Genomic DNA, 22,288 nt, shown 5'->3' with positions numbered 1-22,288 from the left:
ATGGAGATTGGCCAAAACTGAAGTCGGACTAGCGCGACCTACTGTATAACAAAATTAGTTGCACTGGCAGGAAAAAAGTTCGCAAAATGCGCAGTCTGGAGCCCTGATTTTCTATTTTGGAAATAATATTACCATGTAAAAAAAAATATAGGCCTACCTACTGTATTTTGTGGTATACTATAAGTTGCGTTTATTTTATTTTTACATCATCCTAATTTCCTAACGGTCATGCGACTTAGTCCAAAGCTACTTTTACATGATATGTACTGTAATTGATGTCAGCCGGTCAAACATGCTGCACACCAAATGAGAAACTGTTAAACACCATTACTTGAAGCAAATTTTTAAGCTTTTTGGGATTTTACCTTTCCTTTAGCGTGTAATATAGCTGTTTGTGCATATAAAAGGTCTGCAAAGTTATAAAGCAAAAAGTCCACACCAAAGGGAGTTACTCTCTCCCACAGACAACACTGCTCATGAACTGTCTGAAACCTGGTTTGCAGTGCAGCCATTACATCCGTGACAAAGCTACGTCACTATGTAACATATTTGCATTATGCCCGCCTAAGGGCTACTTCGGTTATGTTAAGGGCCGTTACATTTCCGACACATGCTCCAAGCAGCTGACCAGTCACAACAGACTGAGCCAGCTGACCAATCAGAGAAGACTGGTCTTTTCGGAAAGGGGGGCTTTGAAGAGACAGGAAGCAAATCAGAGCGGTTCAACATATCACAATCCCACAAGTTGATATGTCGTAGCCATGACAAAACAAAATTAACTGAACCAGTCCCTTTCTGGAAGCCGTATGATACGATGTGTAGATGTGGAGTTAAACTTATTCACGGAGCGCGTCTTGACATCTGATTCCGAGCGGCTGAAGGGAAGTCATGCAGGTGGCTGATCCCGGGTCCTAATGCCTTCCATTTACAACCTCGGTCAGTGTAAATAATACACAAATGCGACATGTTTTTATCCTCTCTCCCTCAACAATGCGATTTTCAAATATATTTTTACTGATTCTACAGACCACCTGCAATTATGCCATGGACCTCAAGGGGTCCGCAGACCCCCGGTGGAGAAACACTACTAGATAAGATTAAAATAATTGTATAAAGGTTCACAGAAAGCAATGTGTAGCTAATGTAATATTTTAGAGCTAATAAACCAAAAAAAATTTATTCACTATAGGAAGTTCCATGATATATACATGACATTTCCAGGCCTGGAAATTTCTGACCGTGGGAACCCTCATCAACATAACACAAACAGCATGAATAAATGTTCAGTTATGTAGCAGGTGATGACTGGGGAGTTATTTTAGATACTCACTTGTCCTTGATTTCGAATCGTTCGTGAAGCCACCTGCGGAAGAACACAGGCTCTTGAGGAATTTCCCTCATATCCACACGCTGGAAGTAGATGTGTACCTTCGGGCATTCCTTACACAGGAACTCTATCAAACACAGAGCGGGAATTAGAGAATGGACAAACAGCTCGGACAATCATCACAGACTGAAGACAAACAAACTGATCCAACACAACAAATAGCAACAGTTTATGCATGATAGCATGATAGAAATTACATCAGAGGAAATGAACATTTCTGCTACAATTATCATGCGATCTTGCAAGACTCCATTTTGTTGTTTTTAGCCATTTCAATCTAGACTAAATCCATATGGAATTATTGGCCTAAACAAAGATTTTATTAACCAAAATCCATTGACAGTGTGTTAAAACCTGTTGGGTATAGCAGTAAACTGATTCAACTTTACAGATGACATTTCTGAATCAATAACATTTACACTACAGTACAACAGCTTTTCTTAGTATAGTTTATTTAGCAGTTCATGATGTGTAACCATTACAAGAAACTGGATTCAAGGATTTTTCTTTTGTAGAAACACTGTTTGCCACTAGGGAAGTCAAAAGTATCAGTACTTCAGTTACAATTCGACAGTTAAAAACAAAACAAAAATAAAATAAAAACAAAACAAAACCAAACCAATCCAAACCAACCAACCAACACCTAACCAAACCAAAGCCAAACGACCAACCAACCAAAACAAACCCAACAAAACCAAACCAACAAACCTAAACCAAAACTAACCAAACCAACCTAAAAAATTAAAACAAAACATTGTAATGTTACCAGTCTTTCTAAAGTATTGGTAGAACTGAGTACAGACTCAGTTCGGTACCTGTGTGTTTCTCCATGGTTTGATTATGTGCAGTCAAGACAGTTTTAGTTGTTGTTTTTTAATTGAGGTCATCCAGTGAGTTTTGTAGGCTTGTATGTAAATGCAAGTTATCATTATCTGTCTTTTATGGCTGAAACGATTAGTTGTCATTATCGACAACAATAAAAAATTGTCGACAAAAAAAGGTTTCGCTGTCGAATGGTCTGATTTGATTTAACACGACATGAGATCTTTTGAAACGCTAATGATGATGCGGGAGAACAACACTTCAGCTTGCACTTGATTGATGAGAGGAAGAAAGAACAGATCACAGTCCAGACACACTCCAAACTTTCCAAACAAAATAAGTAAATACATACAGAAGCAGTGTCGTCGTGAAATAAAGTGGAGCCGTACCTGGTGTTTCGCTTGAGCAAAACTTGCAAGTCAGAGCGTCTAAAAAGGAAACACTGCACCGTTATATACTGTATATAATGCATCCTTTATTAAAGTAAAACAAATGAGGAAGCGGGCTGTATAAATATGCACAAACTCTGAAACTGAAGCCACGTATTTGATTTGCGTGTAAAACAGAGTGAGAGTTTCAAACTTCTCCCAGCTGATACATTTAACCCGCACGGAAACGCTCATCACTGGAGCACACATGCTTCTGCTACATTGTGTTTATAGTGATTGCTCGCAACATAGTGAATTATAATATGATAAATAGTCGGTTAAGAGCTAATGATTAATTTTTGCAATAATCGCCAAAATAGTTGAATAATCGCTCTAATAACCGTTAGAGTAGTCGAAAATAATTGTAAGTTGCAGCCCTACTGTATTTGCCAAACACAACAGCTGCGTCCGAAACGGCATACTGCCCGAGTATGTATTGTATTTGACGAGGGAGGCACTAATCTACCACCAAAATAGTACGTTATTTTAGTATGCATGCTAGAAGTATGAGTAGATTTCGCACATACTTCATTCGGGGATGTGGGCATTGACCCATGTCCCGAATACATAATGTAAGAACAACAACCGCAAAAATTATCTGCTCTGGTTTTGTTAAACAAGCACAATTTAAGCACAAGGAACAATTATCTTGGTGTATATATAGCACTTATAGTTGTGAAGAGTCGTCTGATTCACCAAAGTGCTTTGAACGTGACGTCGCCTCAGCTCCCAAGGGATTATGGGATCGTTAAATCTCCAGTCGATCCACACATCAGAATCTCGCCTGAAATAGTAGGTCATCTGGGCATTTCTCGCATACTGCTACATGAATACTGTGGACATGGCATACTACTCCATTGGCATACTATATAGTAGAGAAGTATGGATATTCGGACGCAACAAATATTTATTATTAGCAGGTAACCAGTGCAGTTTAATTAACAGTATACATGGACTAATGGCGTTGTTAGGCATCGTTATGCCCATGACGGTCAACTGTGGTGTGCACCAACAACCTAATAAAAACATGTGCGAATGGCCTACGTTGGGAGTTTATGCCTTAATCTCCTAAAAATAACAACTTTTATATTAAAAGTAGCTTTTTTAAATTATTTTCTGAATGTTTACTTGAATGCTTGATGCTAATGATTAGATACCAGAGAAACTATAAACACCATTTACTTCATTAGCTTCTTTGTTCTTTATTGTATTACCCACAGTTTGCGTGAATAACTGAATCAGAAACTTGAAGCGATTTTTACTTAGAAATACTTGAAGGCTAGATGCCTTTTTTTAAGCTATTAATATTTAACTTTTGAAATATGTTGAAATATGAAGTAATGTTAAATGTCATTCGTTTTTGCTACTCTATAGAAATCGGCATCAAGAATCTTAAAATTTCACTGGTATTGGTAGCGACTACTGACATGTTGGTGTCGTGACAACCTCATTGCTTAGACTTTTCTAATAACATGCAAGTGTTTGTATTTTTTTATACAAAAACAGGATGTGTCTACATATACAATACCTAAAAATTGCTACTGTTAATTCCTGTGAAAAACAGGATGTTTTCTGCATGGAACCGCTTGCGGCTTCAGTGTTTTGGGAACAGCTACTAATGGAAAATAGCATGTCGCAACACTCGTTCTTTACATGAAGTGACAGGAAATTCACATATCTGTATTCGAGCAGCTCTCAATTAGTGTGTGCCCGCACTCTTTCCTGTGCCACTTTCAGTTGCCTATACGAAGAGAGAAACGACCTAGTGCATGCTTGCAAATTCAATGTGTGACAGAAGTGCACCTGGCATTGTAGGAGCTGAACGTCTTTGGCCATCTGCTGTGAGAGTTCCCTCGTATGCAACTGTGATGTCATAGACAGCATCCAGGTGATCCTTCATAGTCTCTATGGCAATGTGTGATGCTTTCATTCTTGGCGTTAGACTGTGCTTCAGCACTGCAAGTCCTACAAAAGTCAAGAAAACAAATAAAATTGAGAGACAAATGAAATAAATGAAATTTGTTAAAACTTTTTTACATGTTGTCTACAATGTGAAGAACATTTTCAGAAATGTGAACCATTAGTTTAACAATGATAGAGAAAACATACAGGTTTCCCACCCTTTTCTACCAATGAATTTCAAATATTATTCCAGTTGTGATCACTGGATCACAAGAGCACATATCTGGGTGATGAAACATTTCAGAGCTGCATTGCAAAACTAGAATATATATTCATCACAATTCTCAGCATGCTGTCTCAAACTAGTATGACTTTCTTACTTCTGCTGAACACAAAAGAATACATTTTGGATTTGGATTACCTTTATGCTGCATTTCTGTCCTTTTTGGAGCTTGAACGTTTTGGATCCCATTGACTTGACATTGAATAGACAGAAACACTTCAATTATCCTTCAAAATTTTGTTTGTTTTGTTCCACCCACGTAAGAAGGTCATACGAGTTAATGAGTAAATGATAGGTTAGGTTTCCAATGACTTTACTGTCCAGCTTGATTCATCGTCCGATAGTTTGACTTTTTAGAATCTCAGCCAATAACTGTGCCCAATTGGCAAATAAGTCGTCATTTTATCAAGTGTCAATCATAAAATCTACAGAAAATGTTGTCAATGGATCTTTTATTTTTATTATTTAGTAGTAAATTGAGTAATTTTGAGTATTAAATTCAGACTTCATATTAATACATTTTGTCTTATTTTCTATCAATAAAATATTTAGTATTTAATTTCATACCTTAAATTAATAAATTTCATATTTTCTATTATTAAAATATGTATTGTTTAAATTCTGACTTTAAATTAATGGATTTTATCTTTTTTACCATTAAATGTATTATATATATTTGCCATCATTCACCATGCAGTCTAGATATTGGCATGGGGATAAAACATGAAGGAAAAAAAAGAATTAGACTCCATTAGTAACTATTATATTGCACACTAATGATATTTTGTTCATGAGTGAATCAGCGATTTTGGACGAACCTTTTAAAGTAAACAAATCGTACTCCTTCACTCCAATACAGACTCATATTTCTTTCAATGACGTCTCTCCCTTTCAAAGGCAATTCTTTGTAGGCTATTATCGTTGTCTTTTTTGTCTAGCTTGATAAAAGTCATGTTCAGCAGGTCACAAAATGATATGCTTTGTTGTCATTTGTGGGAATAAAAAGCTTATGATGCTTAAACACTATGCTGATGTCTCTTAGTAGATTTGTTGATGCACATTTAAAGGAGTCATAATATGAGGAGTCAAATTTTCCTTGATCTTTTGACATATAAGGGGTTGAAGTACTATAAGTTTCGGAACTCAAAACTTCCATCTCACTGAAAAAATAACATTTGTTGAAACCAAGCTGACAAAATGATTCATTCTCAACTTACACTGTGGTTATCATTTGCATCTCACTGCCTCCACAACAACACATCAACCACTACTTAACGATATCACTTCTGTAGCCCCGCCAAGTGGTGGTGAGCAGTGAGATGTCAATAAGACAGCAGGTCAGCCAAGACTGTCAAGAGCAGAGAGCCAATCACAACAGTGGGCGCATACTATCAAGAGCCAATCACAACAGTGGGCGCATACTGTCAAGAGCCAATCACAACAGTGGGCGCATACTGTCAAGAGCAGAGAGCCAATCACAACAATGGGCGCATACTGTCAAGAGCAGAGAGCGAATCACAACAGTGGGCGCATACTGTCAAGAGCAGAGAGCCAATCACAACAGTGGGTGCATACTGTCAAGAGCAGAGAGCCAATCACAACAGTGGGCGCATACTGTCAAGAGCATAGAGCCAATCACAACAGTGGGCATTTACTGTCAAGAGCAGAGAGCCAATCACGACAGTGGCTGTTTATGGTCAAGAGCAGAGAGCCAATCACGACAGTGGCTGTTTATGGTCAAGAGCAGAGAGCCAATCATGACAGTGGGCATTTACTGTCAAGAGCAGAGAGCCAATCACAACAGTGGGCGCATACTGTCAAGAGCAGAGAGCCAATCACAACAGTGGGCGCATACTGTCAAGAGCAGAGCCAATCATGACAGCTTCTTCCCCCAAGCAATCAGACTGTTGAACACTTGATCTATCAGGATCAATAATTAGCACTGCACTTTATTCATCTATAATCTCACACTGGACTGTCAACATATTCTCCTCAATTCAACTACTTATATATATTTCATATACTCCCACTTATTGTATATTGTGTGTATTCTATATTGTGTGTATTGTCTACTGTACATTGTATATAATTATTGTGTTGTGTAAGTATGTGTACATTTGATATGTAAATTGTGTTGTGTAAGTATGTTGTTACTGTAATTGGTATATGTCTCGTCACTGTCATGACTGCTATGTTGCTCGGAACTGCACACAATTTCACCTACTGTTGCACTTGTGTACATGGTAGTGTGACAATAAAGTGATTTGATTTGAATCACAACAGTGGGCGCATACTGTCAAGAGCAGAGCCAATCACAACAGTGGGCGTTTACGGTCAAATGCAGAGAGCCAATCACAACAGTGGGCGTTTACTGCCAAGAGCCAATCACAACAGTGGCCGTTTACGGTCAAATGCAGAGAGCCAATCACGACAGTGGGCGTTTACTGTGAAGAGCAGAGAGCCAATCACAACAGTGGGCATTTATTGTCAAGAGCAGAGAGCCAATCACAACAGTGGGCATTTATTGTCAAGAGCAGAGAGCCAATCACAACTATGGGCATTTACTGTCAAGAGCAGAGAGCCAATCACAACAGTGGCTGTTTATGGTCAAGAGCAGAGAGCCAATCACGACAGTGGGCATTTACTGTCAAGAGCAGAGAGCCAGTCACAACAGTGGGCGCATACTGTCAAGAGCAGAGAGCCAATCACGACAGTGGGCATTTACTGTCAAGAGCAGAGAGCCAATCACAACAGTGGTGCATACTGTCAAGAGCAGAGAGCCAATCACAACAGTGGGCGTTTACTGCCAAGAGCCAATCACAACAGTGGGCGTTTACTGCCAAGAGCCAATCACAACAGTGTGCGTTTACTGTCAAGAGCAGAGAGCCAATCACAACAGTGGTGCATACTGTCAAGAGCAGAGAGCCAATCACAACAGTGGGCGTTTACTGCCAAGAGCCAATCACAACAGTGGGCGTTTACTGCCAAGAGCCAATCACAACAGTGTGCGTTTACTGTCAAGAGCAGAGAGCCAATCACAACAGTGGGCGCTTACAGTCAAGAAACACGACGCTTGCGTTTCAAGGACTCGCTCAAAACACAAGAGACACTCAGTTGTCGCCACCTACTAACTAGCACAATGGTGCAATTTACAGAAATAATCTCTGCACGAATCAGTAAACAAATCAGAATTAATCTTTTTGGTGAACAGATTCAAAAGACTAGTCACTGGGTAGACTCAAAATCCCAACCACCACTGTGGAATGTGATGAGACGTGACATGACCTCTTGATTATGATTAATGGCATTCAAATTCAGTGATATTCATTTCTATTTAGTGTTCTGTTTAAGTGCTGTATAATTAATTACACCATTTAATTTGTGATTTGTTTATTTAATCATGGCTGGAAATCAGCAAAACATTTACAAACTTTTAGGAATTTTGCCCATCTCACTAACATACAAAAATACACTCTCCCTTCAACCCTCTCAAGCCAACAGCTATACAATTACTCTGCACTTACACTAATATTCAATGCTTAAAAGCCTCATCATTTATGAAAATATGAATGTATTTTTACAAGTACAAATTAAGTTTTAAAGAGTCACTAAATGCACAGAGATGACAGTAAACCTGTGTAGGATATTAAGTGAAAAACACATTGCCACTATGAGCTTTATAGAAAAAAGAAAAACTGCACACGGGTCTGAAATGCCATGAGGTTGAATAAATTACCGAATTAAAAATGTTTAGTAAAAGAGATTAAAGTACAGAACTCGTCAGTAACTGATGCTCCAGTGTGTTGGGTTTGATTTTATTGAGGAAACACAATACCTTCTTTAGTTGCAAAAGCCTGACTGTCCTCGATCACTTTCTTGAGCTCTGGGTTGTAGCGGGTTCCCTCTGGGAAGATGACAAGATACATCTGCATCCGAAACAAATAATGGAACATTGAGTCACATGACTGAAGGTCACACTCATGCAAATGAATTATGGATGCATCACAGTTGTGAGACAGGGCAGCTCTTGGTAGGCATTTGTCTGCACTTCAGCTCATGGGGTCAAAAAAATACAAACTTAGGAATATAAAATGTATAGGTGATGCAGAAACACAGCTTATGATGAAAGAGGAAGTGCTTGGCTCCAATCCAAGCACGACAGCAAAATGTTTTGATTTTATGACTCAGCTGGATAGCTCCAAAAGTGTCATGGAAAAAAGTACTTTAGCCAAGGAATTATTACTTTTCTTTTTTTGATGTCTGGAAAAAAAAAAAGTCAACATGTATTCAAAATTGACAAAATAAGTTTATACTCACAGGTGTGCCCAGTTCAGCCTGAGATAAAAGTTTCTTCCTCATGGCTTTCTCATCAAATTTGGCACTTCTCTTCACATAAACTCCTCCATGCTGTGAATGAAAGTTACAGTCCTTCGAGTGCTCATTTTAACCACATAAAACACAATGCGTCCAGTTCTCAGGAATTCAACCCTGTTTACTTCTGGTATTAACCCTTCTATTATCTTAGGGTCATTTTTGACTGGCACAGGTAATTAATATTTTATAAATACTGCATCGTTTTTGGTACCTGAACCACACATTGTGACTTTTTAAAACCATTTATTTTTGTACATAACTGTTTGAGTGAAAAAAGAAAAAGAAAAAAACAAATATTTAAAACCAATTGTTCCATCCATTTTCTTAACATGTCAATTTTGACCCATTTGGGAAACACCAGTTGTGAACTTTCATCTTCGGACTTTCTGGATATAATGCAGATTTAAATAGTTTTTGTACATCTATTAAACAAATACGGCCAAAAATGATTGAAAATGTTCTCAAATGTAGTCCCTCACCCCATACCGTTCTCTGGCTTCCCCACCAGCTGCAATGGGTACTGCATTTTCCCACAAATTGCAAACTGTAAAACTGAATTTCAGAACTTAAAACTAAATCCCCAATCCAATAAAAGCATTTACTGAAACCAAGCTGCAAAAATGCCTTGTTCTCTACTTCCGTAAAATTGCAATGTCACAAAATGACATTAATTCATGACCGCCTCTACGGCAAAAACATCAACGCCTACTTTACATCATCACACCCTTGGTGCCGCCCACTGGGGCAGGACAAACAGACCTAGTGTGGCCTAACTATTCCTGAACACTGCCCAACTGTGCTATTTTATTTAATCGTTAGTGTATGTATGCTCTAGACGGACATCTTTGACCATTTTGATGCATTACGGTGATGTGCACCTCAGTAAATGATGATACTGGAAACTGGATGTGTGCATCTTCACTGTTCTTTGGACGATGTATGTGCGTCACGTGGATGTGTCATTGGTGTATTTCAGCTTGGATTGCATGTTTTGTCGATACGTATCAGCGTTGATTACTTGTGAACCAGTCATAAAACGATTCAAGCTTTGCTAAGGAATTGTTATTGAAGGGTGGGGAAGTTAAAACACTTGGACTGGATCAAAAACGTAAGTAAACAGTTCCATTCATGAACATTTCCAATGTCATGACTGTTTGATAGTTTATAGTGCTGACACACTGTCTACACTGGGTGCGTTGACATGAACTTTCTAAATCGTTTATTTGTGTTGTTGTTGGGAACAAGTAGTAGCGCCAGAGCGTGCAGCACAAAATAGAACGGGAGCGTGATGTGACGTGATGTAAAGGACTGTTCCATGGTGGACAGCATCACTGATTATAATGGGTTCTAGGGCTTTTGACGCAACTCTCATTTCTGGTGTAGACAGTGTGTGAGTGTTAATAGTTGCGCTTGAGATGAACAGCTTTATATATTTATATATTACTGAAATGTAGTTTTTAAAACGTTGTGGTCTTGTGAAATTTATTCATTCTCTTCCGATCGAGATTCAGAATTGGCTGAATTTGAGGGCTGCATGATGTTAGCCAATCAGAACAGTGGGCATTTACACTGACGTTTAAAGGAGGAGCTGAGGCCAAAACCGAGCGTTTAGACAGAGGGCCAGAGACAGGGTTGAAAATTATCTTACGTTACAATAAAATAATTGAGAATTCTGCTTGAAAGTGCGTTTGTGCTTGGATAACAATTCAATGAGCTGCATTTTGTGCTTTCTTTGTCTTTATCTTTTTTGCAGTCTATGATCATGCAGTAAAACACTGACATAGCGATTGATATACATCTTCAGGAAATCAAAGACCCTCCCCTTGAAATCCGAACACAAGAGGTCACAGAGAAGCATTTGAGATGCATGCTAAGTCCAGGTGGACACAGCGATGCATCTCAGCTGACCACAAAAATGCATATTAACACCAGGTGTAAACAGGGCCTTAAGGGTGTACACTACCTGTGCGAAATACCATCCGTACAGTGGAAGCCACTTCAGCCCATCCTTCAGGACGTACCTTACATGTCCAAGTGCATTTTGACGGATGGCTAACATGTCAGCGACGATCCAATCAGCTACAATGGAGAACACAACACTTACAAATAGTATAGCAATAGTATCAGGAGGCAATAACATTGACCGTCAATGTAATCATTGGTACTCAATGGTAATCTTTTTTATTTACCATAGTATTAGCATAGTACTTCAAAAAATACATCCAACGACCATGCACAGTTGTGTGCCATTCAGAATTGAACTGAGATTGGCTTTTACATTTCGATTACATTTCTTAAAGGGATAGTTCACCCAAAAATGAAAAACTCGCTCATCATTTACTCACCCTCATGCCATCCCAGAAGTATGACTTTCTTCTGCAGAACACAAAATAAGATATTTCAGTGCTGTAGTCTCATATGCTGAAAGTGAATTCTGGCCAGGCCTTTGAAGCTCCAAAAATCGCATAAAGACAGCATTATAGTAATCCATTCAAACTCCAGTGTTTTAATCAATGCCATGTGAAGTGATCCAGTTGGTTTTGAACAGTCCAAAATGTAACCCCTTTTCATTGACCATCATGACATCAGTCCCCTTGGCGATCATGATTACATTTCCTATAGCGCCATCTAGCACTCTGCGCATGCGTCAAGGACTAGGAAGTGTAATTCAGTTCGAAATAATGATCGTGCCTAGAGACTGCAATGGCAAGATGTGCAGAGAAAAAGGAGTTACATTTTGGTCTGTTTTTACTCAAAATCAACTGGATCACTTCATAACACATGGATTAAACCACTGGAGTCATATGGATTACTTTTATGCTGACTTGGCAATTTATGGAGCATGAATGGTCTGGTCACCATTCACTTGCGCTGCATGGACGTAGAGAGCTGAAATATTCTTATAAAAACCTTGTTTGTGTTCTGCAGAAGACAGAAAGCCATACACATCTGGGATGGCATGAGGGTGAGAAAATAATGAGAATTTGAATTTTTGGGTGAACTATCCCTTTAAACGGAATGAAATTAATAACCACTGTAAAAATGAGTTTTTAGTAATACATTTCCTTTTTCAGTATGAATTATCCATAAGCACAATTACACACAAACAAACAAACATATTTGTTTGCAAAACTTGTGCATGACTGTGTTGAATTCATTTGAATTGCAATTCAGAAACTTCTAGTCTTTTAGTGAGATGTGACCAATTCAATATCCAACTCATGAACAGAAAATCCAAAGTTTTGTCCAAAATCACAAATATTTTGTAAGGATTGACTCCAAAACATCAAGACCTACCGGTTGACTGATGGTTAGACAGGTACACCACGTTCTCCTTCTTCTTTGGAATGTCCCCATAAATGACAATCTAGACAGAGATTTAGATACATTTCAAAGGACTATACAACAAAGAACATCACAGTTTGATTGAAAATGTCTTAGGAGGACATTTCTGTCTGAGACTTCCATCCCTGCCTGAAAAGGCACTACCTCAGATACCAAATAAAACGTAACCTTATTTTCAGCTTTAAGGAGTATGGCACAACCTCTGGTTCAACAAGCTTCATTTCATATGGATTTAGAGTTTGTGCCATGAACGAAGTTTGTGCCTAGAGTTAATTGGAACACTGTAATTTCATCGTAACCATTCAATCAATAGGCAGAATTTAGCAAGAACATTCGCATATAATATGTATGGCAATGGATACAGACTACGCCACAGGGGCCATCAGGTCTCTCCGTTTAAAGCGGTTTAAAAGCATGAGGTGAAGATGCTTATGTTTTGTGCAGCACGTCACTTTGTCTGAGCTATAGTGTGATGAATGCTTCTATCGATCACTTTGTGTTTGGCTTACAATATCTCATAAAAAACTTCCAAGAACACATACAGGTCATATTTCACCCCAAAAATCAAAAGACAGAAATAAAGCCTTCCAAACGAGACATCTGGGATTTTGAGACATGTTTTTTAAAGTTTCAAACTACATTAAACTTGGCACATTGTCCAAAAAGCACAGCGCTTCAGACTAGAGGTGCTGAAAATTAGTGAGGTGTGACGCAACCAAAGTAAGTGTCCATCCAACGCATCACCAAGTATTAAAAACAGAGCAGAGGGATGTACTGTGGACAAATAATAGGTTCACAAAACAAACAATATGTTGTATTGGGTCTAAATGCTTTACTTGTCTGTTGCGACAATAAATGTACTGTATATGCTAAAATACAATATATTTGTAATAATTATATTCTAATTTACCTTTATTTGGGAGTCTTTCAAAGTAAATATTGGCATCTGTATTGGTATGCCAATTCATTAATTGGCACAACAAGTAATTTGATTAAAAACCCTAATATTTATTAATAAAACAGTAGAAGTAATTTGTACATATGTATTCAAATCTGAAAACCAACTACTTTTCTGCTGTGGCTGACCTTTGATCTTAATTTCATAGCTAATTCACAACCAATATGTAACGTTTGTTGGACACACCTTCCCTTATCAGTTTATAAAAAAGAAATACTGATATCAGTGCATTAATACATATCTCATTAGATTATATAACCTTGCTGACTGGTGATAATCAAAGCTGTTTAAACAGTTTAAACTGTGACAGCCGTTTGTAAAGGACTTGCTTTACAGGTCAGCCTACATATTTTAGCTGCTTTATAGCAGTAGCGTTTGAACAAAATCAAATGGCACTCCGTGGCCTTTTAGACTATATTTCCTACTTCTGAGTGCACATAACATTACATAGAAATATATTTGTTTTTAGAATTGAGCGTGATGCATGTTAATTTACTTTACCCACTGACCTACTATTGACCCCTGATAGAGTGAAGTGCCTTTATTGTAGGGAATATAGAGCTAAACCTCACATAATCTGTCAAGAACACATCCAAATCAAAAGATGTGAGTGAAATGGTGTTTAAACAGTAATTTAATTTAATGTAATTGCCATAGTGTGACACGGTGCCTCCAAAACCCTCGCTTTGGCTGTTGGATGAATGACAGCCATTAACAAGGGAAATGAGGACCCGACATGTGACCTTCTAGGAAAATAATCAGAGCTTTTCTGACCAGCTGAGACATGAGAAAACCAATGCAACATCAGCGGTTCAATTTGAAAAACACTAGTAGCTGCAGTTTTAGTCTTCCTGAGATCAATACGACATGGGCAATTTTAGATTACATTACACCAAACCATTAGTAACTGTAGATCTTTACAGCAATGTCATCAAACATCTTAATTTGTTGTACGTGTTCACGTATATTCATGTAAGAACCGACGATGACTTAAGCCCAAAGTATGCTTCGGTTTTGACGCAAATGCTTAGAGTCTGCATACAGTCAGACGTTAGGCTTTCAAAGTATCCTTGATTTGACAGTGCACACATGCACAGGGCAGTTGGTGTATGCGCACTACGACTGCTATGACATACTGGACTGCATCGCTTCAAACATGTAGCCCCATAAATATCTTCTTGAGCTATACAAATTCAGGTATCTTCTGAGCACACACACTCTTGACATGCACATCCACTGTTGTGTTTCCACCTTTGTCTCATCTTCTAGCACTTCATAGTGACAGCAATAGCTCAATTGTGAGCATTGCCACCTTGTAGACCCACTAAATAATTTCAGGCGCACGAGCGGTTAGAAAAATCGATGATGAAATTTGTCACATGTCCTCTACACATAGACCAAGCATTCGTGCAAAACCATAGTATACTTTGGCCTTTAGGTGGAGGTCTTTTGTCGTTACATCCTGCTCTCTTATTAGCATCTCGCAGCACACTGATTTTTTGTGTCCGTCTGCATTCGTTTCCCATTGTTTTTCAATAGAAACATGCACTAGGCACATGTCTGACCATAGCAGCACAGCCAGCTGTTTTTCAGAATCTCGCACAGGAGCGCCGCATTTTAGTTACCATGTAAGGTAGACACACATGTGTTGAGCTGCAACAAGCATTATAAGCACAAGAACGCAATCAGTCTAAATGGCCCCCAAGCAGTGCGATTTAAAATGATGTTTCAAGATGAAAGAGTTCAATATTGAAAAGCACATTTCTAGACACAGACGTTCCATTTCTGTCCTGTTTGAACAGCCACTATTGCAGCACTGGGCATGGATGCATGCCATTACTGCGGTGAAGTAGATTCAGGGCCACAAAAGTCATTTCACAACTGAGTTCACCAGAGTACCAAGAATATAACTACCAGTCAATGAAACACACTGTGGTACCTCCCCTATTTTGAAGCTTGAGTATCACAGTATTAGTGTTAGTAGCATTTCTTATCTCGTTTCACTTTTTTTACAAAAGATTTCAGAAAATGAACTGTCTCCAATCTTTTGATTTAGAAATGATGCACTTTGGTTTCTAACGGATTGCATTTTTGCATTCTACTAACAAGATCTACATAAAATATGGGAACTTATCTAAAAACCTCAATTTCTTCACATAACTGGTTTTCACCCACATATTAATTTTACTCCCAATTTTCTCCCTTTCACTGGACTGATTTGCAAACAATTTGGAAATTAGTTCAACGACTCATTAAATGAACTAGTTGAAAAGAACAATCCGTTGTGTCATCCATTTTTCTTTGTGTAATGCACATTTTAACCTTTAAATGCATAGATGTTTCCCCAAAGATTACTACTTACTCTGGTCTTATGACCCGTTACATATAGTATATTGATGACAAATGGATCTACAAAATGCCCAGATAGTGTCAAATTTTCAAGACAATTAGATGTCAAAAATTACAGAATAGAATATATTCTGATATAATTTGATGTTTTATTTTTCATATATCAGAAAGATGAAATTTTATGAGACATAACTGGCGGTTAAACATATTGAGCTACACATAAACTACATTTATGTATTTACTCAGGCACGTTTTGAATCTAAATAGGTTAACAACTTAAAGAACTTCAGTAGTACACTCAAATGACAATAGTCATATCATACCGTTTATGTGCTACACTTGCTTTATTAGGCTACACAGCTCAGTGATTGGTCAATGGCGCCATCTAGCAGTTTGATATTTATCAGTAACAACCGAACATCCACGTATCAGCTCTGGGTATTGAGAGTCATATTTCCTGCCCTCGGATCACTTTTGGATCTCCACAAGTAAGTTAATAAAATAATTTAAACTCAATGTTTCATGTACATTTATTTATTTGGCAAGTAGTCTTGTAATAAGATGCATAATGAGCAGTCAGATGATCATTAATCACAGAATAAACACCAACAGAACTCTGACACAAACCGGAGTTGGATTTCAGCTGTTTAGCGATTTATGTCTTCTCACATAATTATGTAGTTTCAACACAAATCATTGTTTCATGTTTTCATTATTTGGTTAGCAGCTAATAAGTGGGATAATGTGCAGTCAGCCGGATGTTATCGCTAAATAAACCTCCACATCAACAATTCACAACGCACCTGTCCGGTGCTGTCTGTTGTATATTGTAATTGGTATATGTCTCAGAACTGCACACAAGACTTTCCCCCACTGTTGCACTTGTGCATATGGTCGTGTGATAATAAAGTGATTTGATTGGACCTCTTCAGGCTGATATATGTTCACCCTTTCTGGGTTTATGTGTATTTTTTGACTGTGCATTATCCCTTACATAGTTTACCTTGTACCATTCTGAAGATATGGATTAAAACACTGGAGTCATTTGGACTACTTTTATGCTACCTTTATGTACTTTTTGGAGTGTCAAAATGTTGGCACCCATTCACTTGCATTGTATGGACCTTCAGAGATGAAATATGTGTTCTTCTGAAGAAAGAAAGTCATGCACCTCTGGGATGGCATGAGAGTGAGTAAATGATGAAAGAATTTTATTTTTTGGTGTGAACTATCCCTTTAATGTTGCTTTTGTAAAAACTAACTACTGCAGGTAAAATAGAGATGTCTGTTATGTCAAATGTCTAAAGAATGAGAAACTAATATTCTCATTCATTTTCATATGTTTTGTTTCATACTGAAGATTTATTAATTAAAGTATTGCCCAAATATGCATTACAAGACAACACAGAGGCCCACGTTTTACTTCTGAATGTTCTATCCTATAAAAACGAGAAAAGTTACTTTTTACTAACAAGAACTGAATAAAATAAATGAGTGTTTAATTACATACTGACCTCCACGCCCGTGTAATTCTCGAAGAAGAACAGGACCATACTCTGATACACCGAGTACACACGGTCATCCACAGTGTGATAGAGTCTGGCCGGCAGCACAGCGGACAGCAGGCGGCAGGCGCTCCAGGATAGCAGGTAAACGGGCGCGGTGCCCAGCATGACAGCTGCTGGAAGCCAGTAGCGCAACGAGTACGAGTGCACGACCAGAGACAGCAGCATTGTGACGGGAAAACTCAACCAATCCCAGTGAACCTGACCCCTCTGAAGCTGAACTCAGACTGATTCAAGACCCCTCACTGAGCCGGTCTGGCGTGCATTGATCGTGATGCTGAATTCAGTCTGACTTAACTAACAACCACGCTAAAGATCTTGAGCAGGAAGTAAAAAAGTTTAATTCGAGTTGCTCTTCTTCCGGAAATTCCCCGCAGCTTTGACCATGACTTACCAGTCAATGCAGCCAAAGCACTTAAGGTGTATTTTTAAATCAAGAGGGACGTAAACGGTGCTGTCTGGTCATGCACTACACATTGCACAAAATGCACTCTTCACTTTCTTTGCAGTAGTCTAAAAAGAAAATAAACATAGACTTTATGTAGTGCTTTACTTCCAAACCTTCCACGGAACATTTCCATTAGCCAAATATCGAGCTGATCTAAACAAAGAGTTCAGTTTTACTACTCTTAAGTTAATTATCTAAATACAAATCAACAATTCACAACTCATAAACAAGTCACATACACGCCTTTTTCTGCCTCCATATTGACTTGTTGTCATCAACCACGTGCTTGAACACTACACGCTGATTGGCTGAACCACGACTTCCGAGTATGTGACGGTTGCCAAGGCGCGGCCAACGCTTCCCCGGGGTTGTAGCAACAATAAAGCAACAGCGAATTTTCGAATCGCAACGAATGTTTAACTAGTTTCTTGTTATTTTAGGGATTCATAATAATAATAATAATTAAAAAAATATAATAAAATAAAACAACGCTTAGCTTATTAACATTAATAAGGCTATACGTCCATTGCTTGGTCACCTTCCGGAAGCGTCTTGTCACGTAACTGAATTAATATTCATGAGACAAACTTTTACCATAGACGCATGGTGTGTTCAATCAGTCCCCTAGTTTTATTTATTAATTTGTTTTAATTGCTTTAATCAATATAACATGACAGTCAAACCAACTGAAAGCATAAGAAATAAACGAAAAAATAAACAAAAAGGTATATCGACAATGTACAGAATTCATAAGGCTATAAATTATACATGCATATACAATTAGATTCAAAAGGGAATATTCAAGGCTTTATTAAAGTAACTAAAGTAATACTTTACTTCTATTTTGAAGTGTGTGAAGTTTGGTTTCTGTGATGACCATTTACATTTATGAATACATTTATTCCATAAATCAACCATATGTATAATATACCATTTTTTAAGTTCAATTTTACTATCAAAATAAAACAAAACATCCTCTTCCCTTTACCTGTATTCTTCTTAGTAAAATATTGTAAATCACACAGAACATTTTTGTATACAGTAAAAAAAATAATGTGTACAATGCTTTCAATTTCAATGCTTAAGCATGCCATCCACCCATCATCCGGGTACTCGAAGTACACTTGTTTTTGTTGCATTTTCAACGTGAACATACTTACACTACAACATTATGTAAAAAAGTGCAGAAGTATGCAGTTTGGCACGCACCAATTGGCACGTCATGTCTCTCAAGTGGTTAGATGACCAGAACAAGTGTAAAACTATTAAACCAAAGCCTTTTATTTTCTCTTTTAAAGAGATGCTGTTTATAATGTCTTTCATTCATAATTACAATGAAAGTGATACAATCTTTTAAATATTTGAGTTGTTAAAAGTTTTAAATACACTCCTATATATATATTTATTTCTTTATTTATGCCATTTATCTGTTATAATAATGCTTTAGGTTTGAATATCTTGAAGGAAAATGAATGATAGTGTTATATAACACTCTTTAAAGTTGTGTACCTCAGTCAGAACTTAACCGTCACACCAACAATTTTTAGCCCATACAAATTTATTGCACTCATATGTGACATTACTAACTAGAAGTCAGCTTTCTTTAACTGTGTGGTGCAGAAACTGGTAAATATCATAATATGTATTCATACTTTGAAGTGTATCATAGACCTTTTCAAAGATGTAAAACATAGGCCTTTCTAGACTTTAGGGGGTTAAGCTTTAGGGACTTCAGCTCCCCTAAAAATCTGCGACTTTGCAATCAGCATGCAAATGTTTTAAACAGCTACAGCTTTTTTTAAATTGGTTAATAAATGTAAAATAATAATACAAAAAAAGATTATTTGAATGGTTTGTTAAACGGTTTCAGTTTTTTTCAAGTGTGTTGAATGAATATTAGCTGGCTATCTTGAATGATGTAAATAATACATCACTATCACCACTAAAGAGTGGAATACATTAAATATGCACATCTAATAGTGTTTTTAGGGGCTTAGAACCCCTAAGATTGAAATCCTAGAATTGCCCCTGATGTAAACAATAACACAGGGATTAAAACGCTACTGGCCCTGAAGCATTTGCGGTATCTTTAGGCCTGCCGAATCCTTTAAATAAGGCTCTGAGTTAACATATTTTCTGAAAGAACATCAAACATTTACCTGAAGTGATGTATCCAGACGTGCTGTTGATACTGAGTGTCAACGCGAGAGAGAATCATTTTCTTGTTTCTTTCTGCTACTCCAGCTACTGAGAACTTAGCAGTTCAATGAGAAATTGTTGACTTTTTGTGTGATGAATTGATTGTTTTGTTCCTCATTTGTAAGTCGTCTTGGAAAAAAGCGTCTGCAAAATTATTGAATGTAAATGGTATTTGCTGCTTCATTGATTATAATGGGAGCGATCTATAGTCACATTTGAAACATACAATTATTTGTCATGAATTTTGTTCACCTACGTTCATGTCCCACGAAATTCCTTGAAATGGTCTAGTCATATGGTTATGGTCAAGCTCAACAACTCAGCCCTATCACATCATGACATTGAGGTATTAAATCAGTACTTTTCAAAATGATATTTGAATCCATAAATATATAGAATTTATTATTATAGAATTTCATACATGCTATGTGGTCTTCTGTCCTACACATGGCCAGTCTGCCCCCGATCGGCCGCAAAATGTGTCGGCCACTTGCTCCTGTTTCACACATGACAATAAAAGACTGAGCCCAAGCTGGTCCTGAATAAAAACAAAATTACAATAATGACAATTGTGCATGTGCACAATTGCATTTTTTACTCTGTGCTTGTGCATTGTGGGATTTAAATTATCCAAGTGACTTGAGTGTTTTCACAACATTCACCAAAATTAATTCAGATCCATTTAATGATTCGTTCAGTGACAATTCATGGTGATGCCAGAAGGTGGAACAAAAACCACTTTTTTAAACAGTGTAGGGGACGTGTCCCCCGCAGCTGCTACGCCCTTGGCATAAATGCAAGTTCATTGTTTGTCATCAATCAAGTTAATCAGAATGTTATTGTAAAGGGATTAATGGAAAGGAGGAGGCAAGAACCGTCTTGACAATATAAATAATAGTTTAATGAAGAACTGAACAAAAAGACAAACACACACACACACACACACACACACACACACACACACACACACACACACACACACACACACACACACACACACACACACACACAGGTGTCGGACAGCTGCCCTCTCTCTCTGTCCCACTGCAGCTTCCAGTCAACCTTTATCCCTCTCTGAGGCTTGATTACCCTGATAGGGGCCGAGTGTGCAGCATCAAGACCTGGCCCCGCCCTCCATCCTGCCACAGTTATTGTCAGTGATGTTCTGTAATCATGGAATTTTACCAGCTTTTTCTTGAGTTCTAATGTCAAAAGCTAACTTGTCATGCTCTTCCCCATTTAAAATCGCACAACATATCAACATTTTATTAAAAACATGTTTCACAGTTTATACAGTCAGTTTTATTAAATGACCGGTTACAAACAAACACACAGGAACATCAAATTTGGCCCTTATAAAATAATGTGACAGTTCCAAAAAAAACCGAGCTACATTAAATTGCTAAATACATTATACAATACAAATATTTGATAGAAACTACACAGATTAAAAAAAAAAAGTCTGCCACTTCTTGCAAATAAGGGAGTATCACATTCCTGGGATCTTCATTCTATGATATAATTTTCATATGTGAGTAGTGTGAGATGTGTGACAGAGATGCAAAGAAAAAAGGATCAAAGTTATGTAAAACAGACTGCACTATGGCTACGTTAAACTAGCATACTACTTTTACCATTTCTGCAGTATTCAGTATCTATTGTGTGCGGTTTGCACATTTTCTGAGTGCATGGGATATCTGGATGGCCTACTATTTTAGCAATGTGCAGTATACAAGAGCACACTGTGTTGAGTACTATATCCCTCAATGCAATGTGCTTGAGTTTACCCTCCATTTCCAGTGTGATGAATGAACTGAAAGCAATAATAGCCATTTCCTTCTTTAATAATAATTATTGGATAAGATTGCCATGAGTTAAGCCATTTTTACACAAAATGACATGCAATCAGTAATTTAAATGATTTAACTTTCAGTAAATCACACAAAGTTGCACTCAGCAATTTGTTTTCCTAATTTAAAAAGTTTAATTGGTAACGGAAAACTGCTGTGTTAGAATGTTGCAGCTTCCAGGCCACTAGGTGTCACTGCAAGCCAATATAAGCCACTTCCACATACTTCAAAAAACTGTATGCACCTTTAAACATGTATAAGGAGAGGTCTTGTGACTTCAATGTAGCATACGACTGTTTGAAATATTTGTTGTATAGCACATACGGTTTCACATAGGGTGCTTCCCAAATCGCACACTTCTGCGCTAATCAACTTCAT

General features: G+C 37.7%; 1 protein-coding gene across 1 annotated transcript in view; it reads right to left on the bottom strand.

The window, feature by feature from the left end:
• Positions 1 to 18,161, bottom strand: part of LOC127617543 (1-acyl-sn-glycerol-3-phosphate acyltransferase epsilon-like) — a 30,728-nt gene extending 12,567 nt beyond the window's left edge. The window contains exons 1-8 of the mRNA XM_052089508.1: positions 18,101 to 18,161; positions 17,363 to 17,926; positions 12,494 to 12,563; positions 11,160 to 11,275; positions 9,140 to 9,229; positions 8,658 to 8,748; positions 4,441 to 4,602; positions 1,331 to 1,454 (exon numbers count right to left, since the gene is read on the bottom strand). Of these exons, the coding sequence (XP_051945468.1) occupies positions 1,331 to 1,454; positions 4,441 to 4,602; positions 8,658 to 8,748; positions 9,140 to 9,229; positions 11,160 to 11,275; positions 12,494 to 12,563; positions 17,363 to 17,581 (872 nt within the window). The 5' untranslated portion in view covers positions 17,582 to 17,926; positions 18,101 to 18,161. The remainder of the gene's footprint in view (positions 1 to 1,330; positions 1,455 to 4,440; positions 4,603 to 8,657; positions 8,749 to 9,139; positions 9,230 to 11,159; positions 11,276 to 12,493; positions 12,564 to 17,362; positions 17,927 to 18,100) is intronic.
• Between the last annotated feature and the right edge of the window lie 4,127 nt (positions 18,162 to 22,288).

This window comes from Xyrauchen texanus, chromosome 24, assembly GCF_025860055.1.
Source record: "Xyrauchen texanus isolate HMW12.3.18 chromosome 24, RBS_HiC_50CHRs, whole genome shotgun sequence".
Lineage (NCBI taxonomy): Eukaryota > Metazoa > Chordata > Actinopteri > Cypriniformes > Catostomidae > Xyrauchen > Xyrauchen texanus.
Note: the sequence above shows the minus strand (reverse complement) of the source record. Positions and strands in the feature narration are given on the sequence as shown.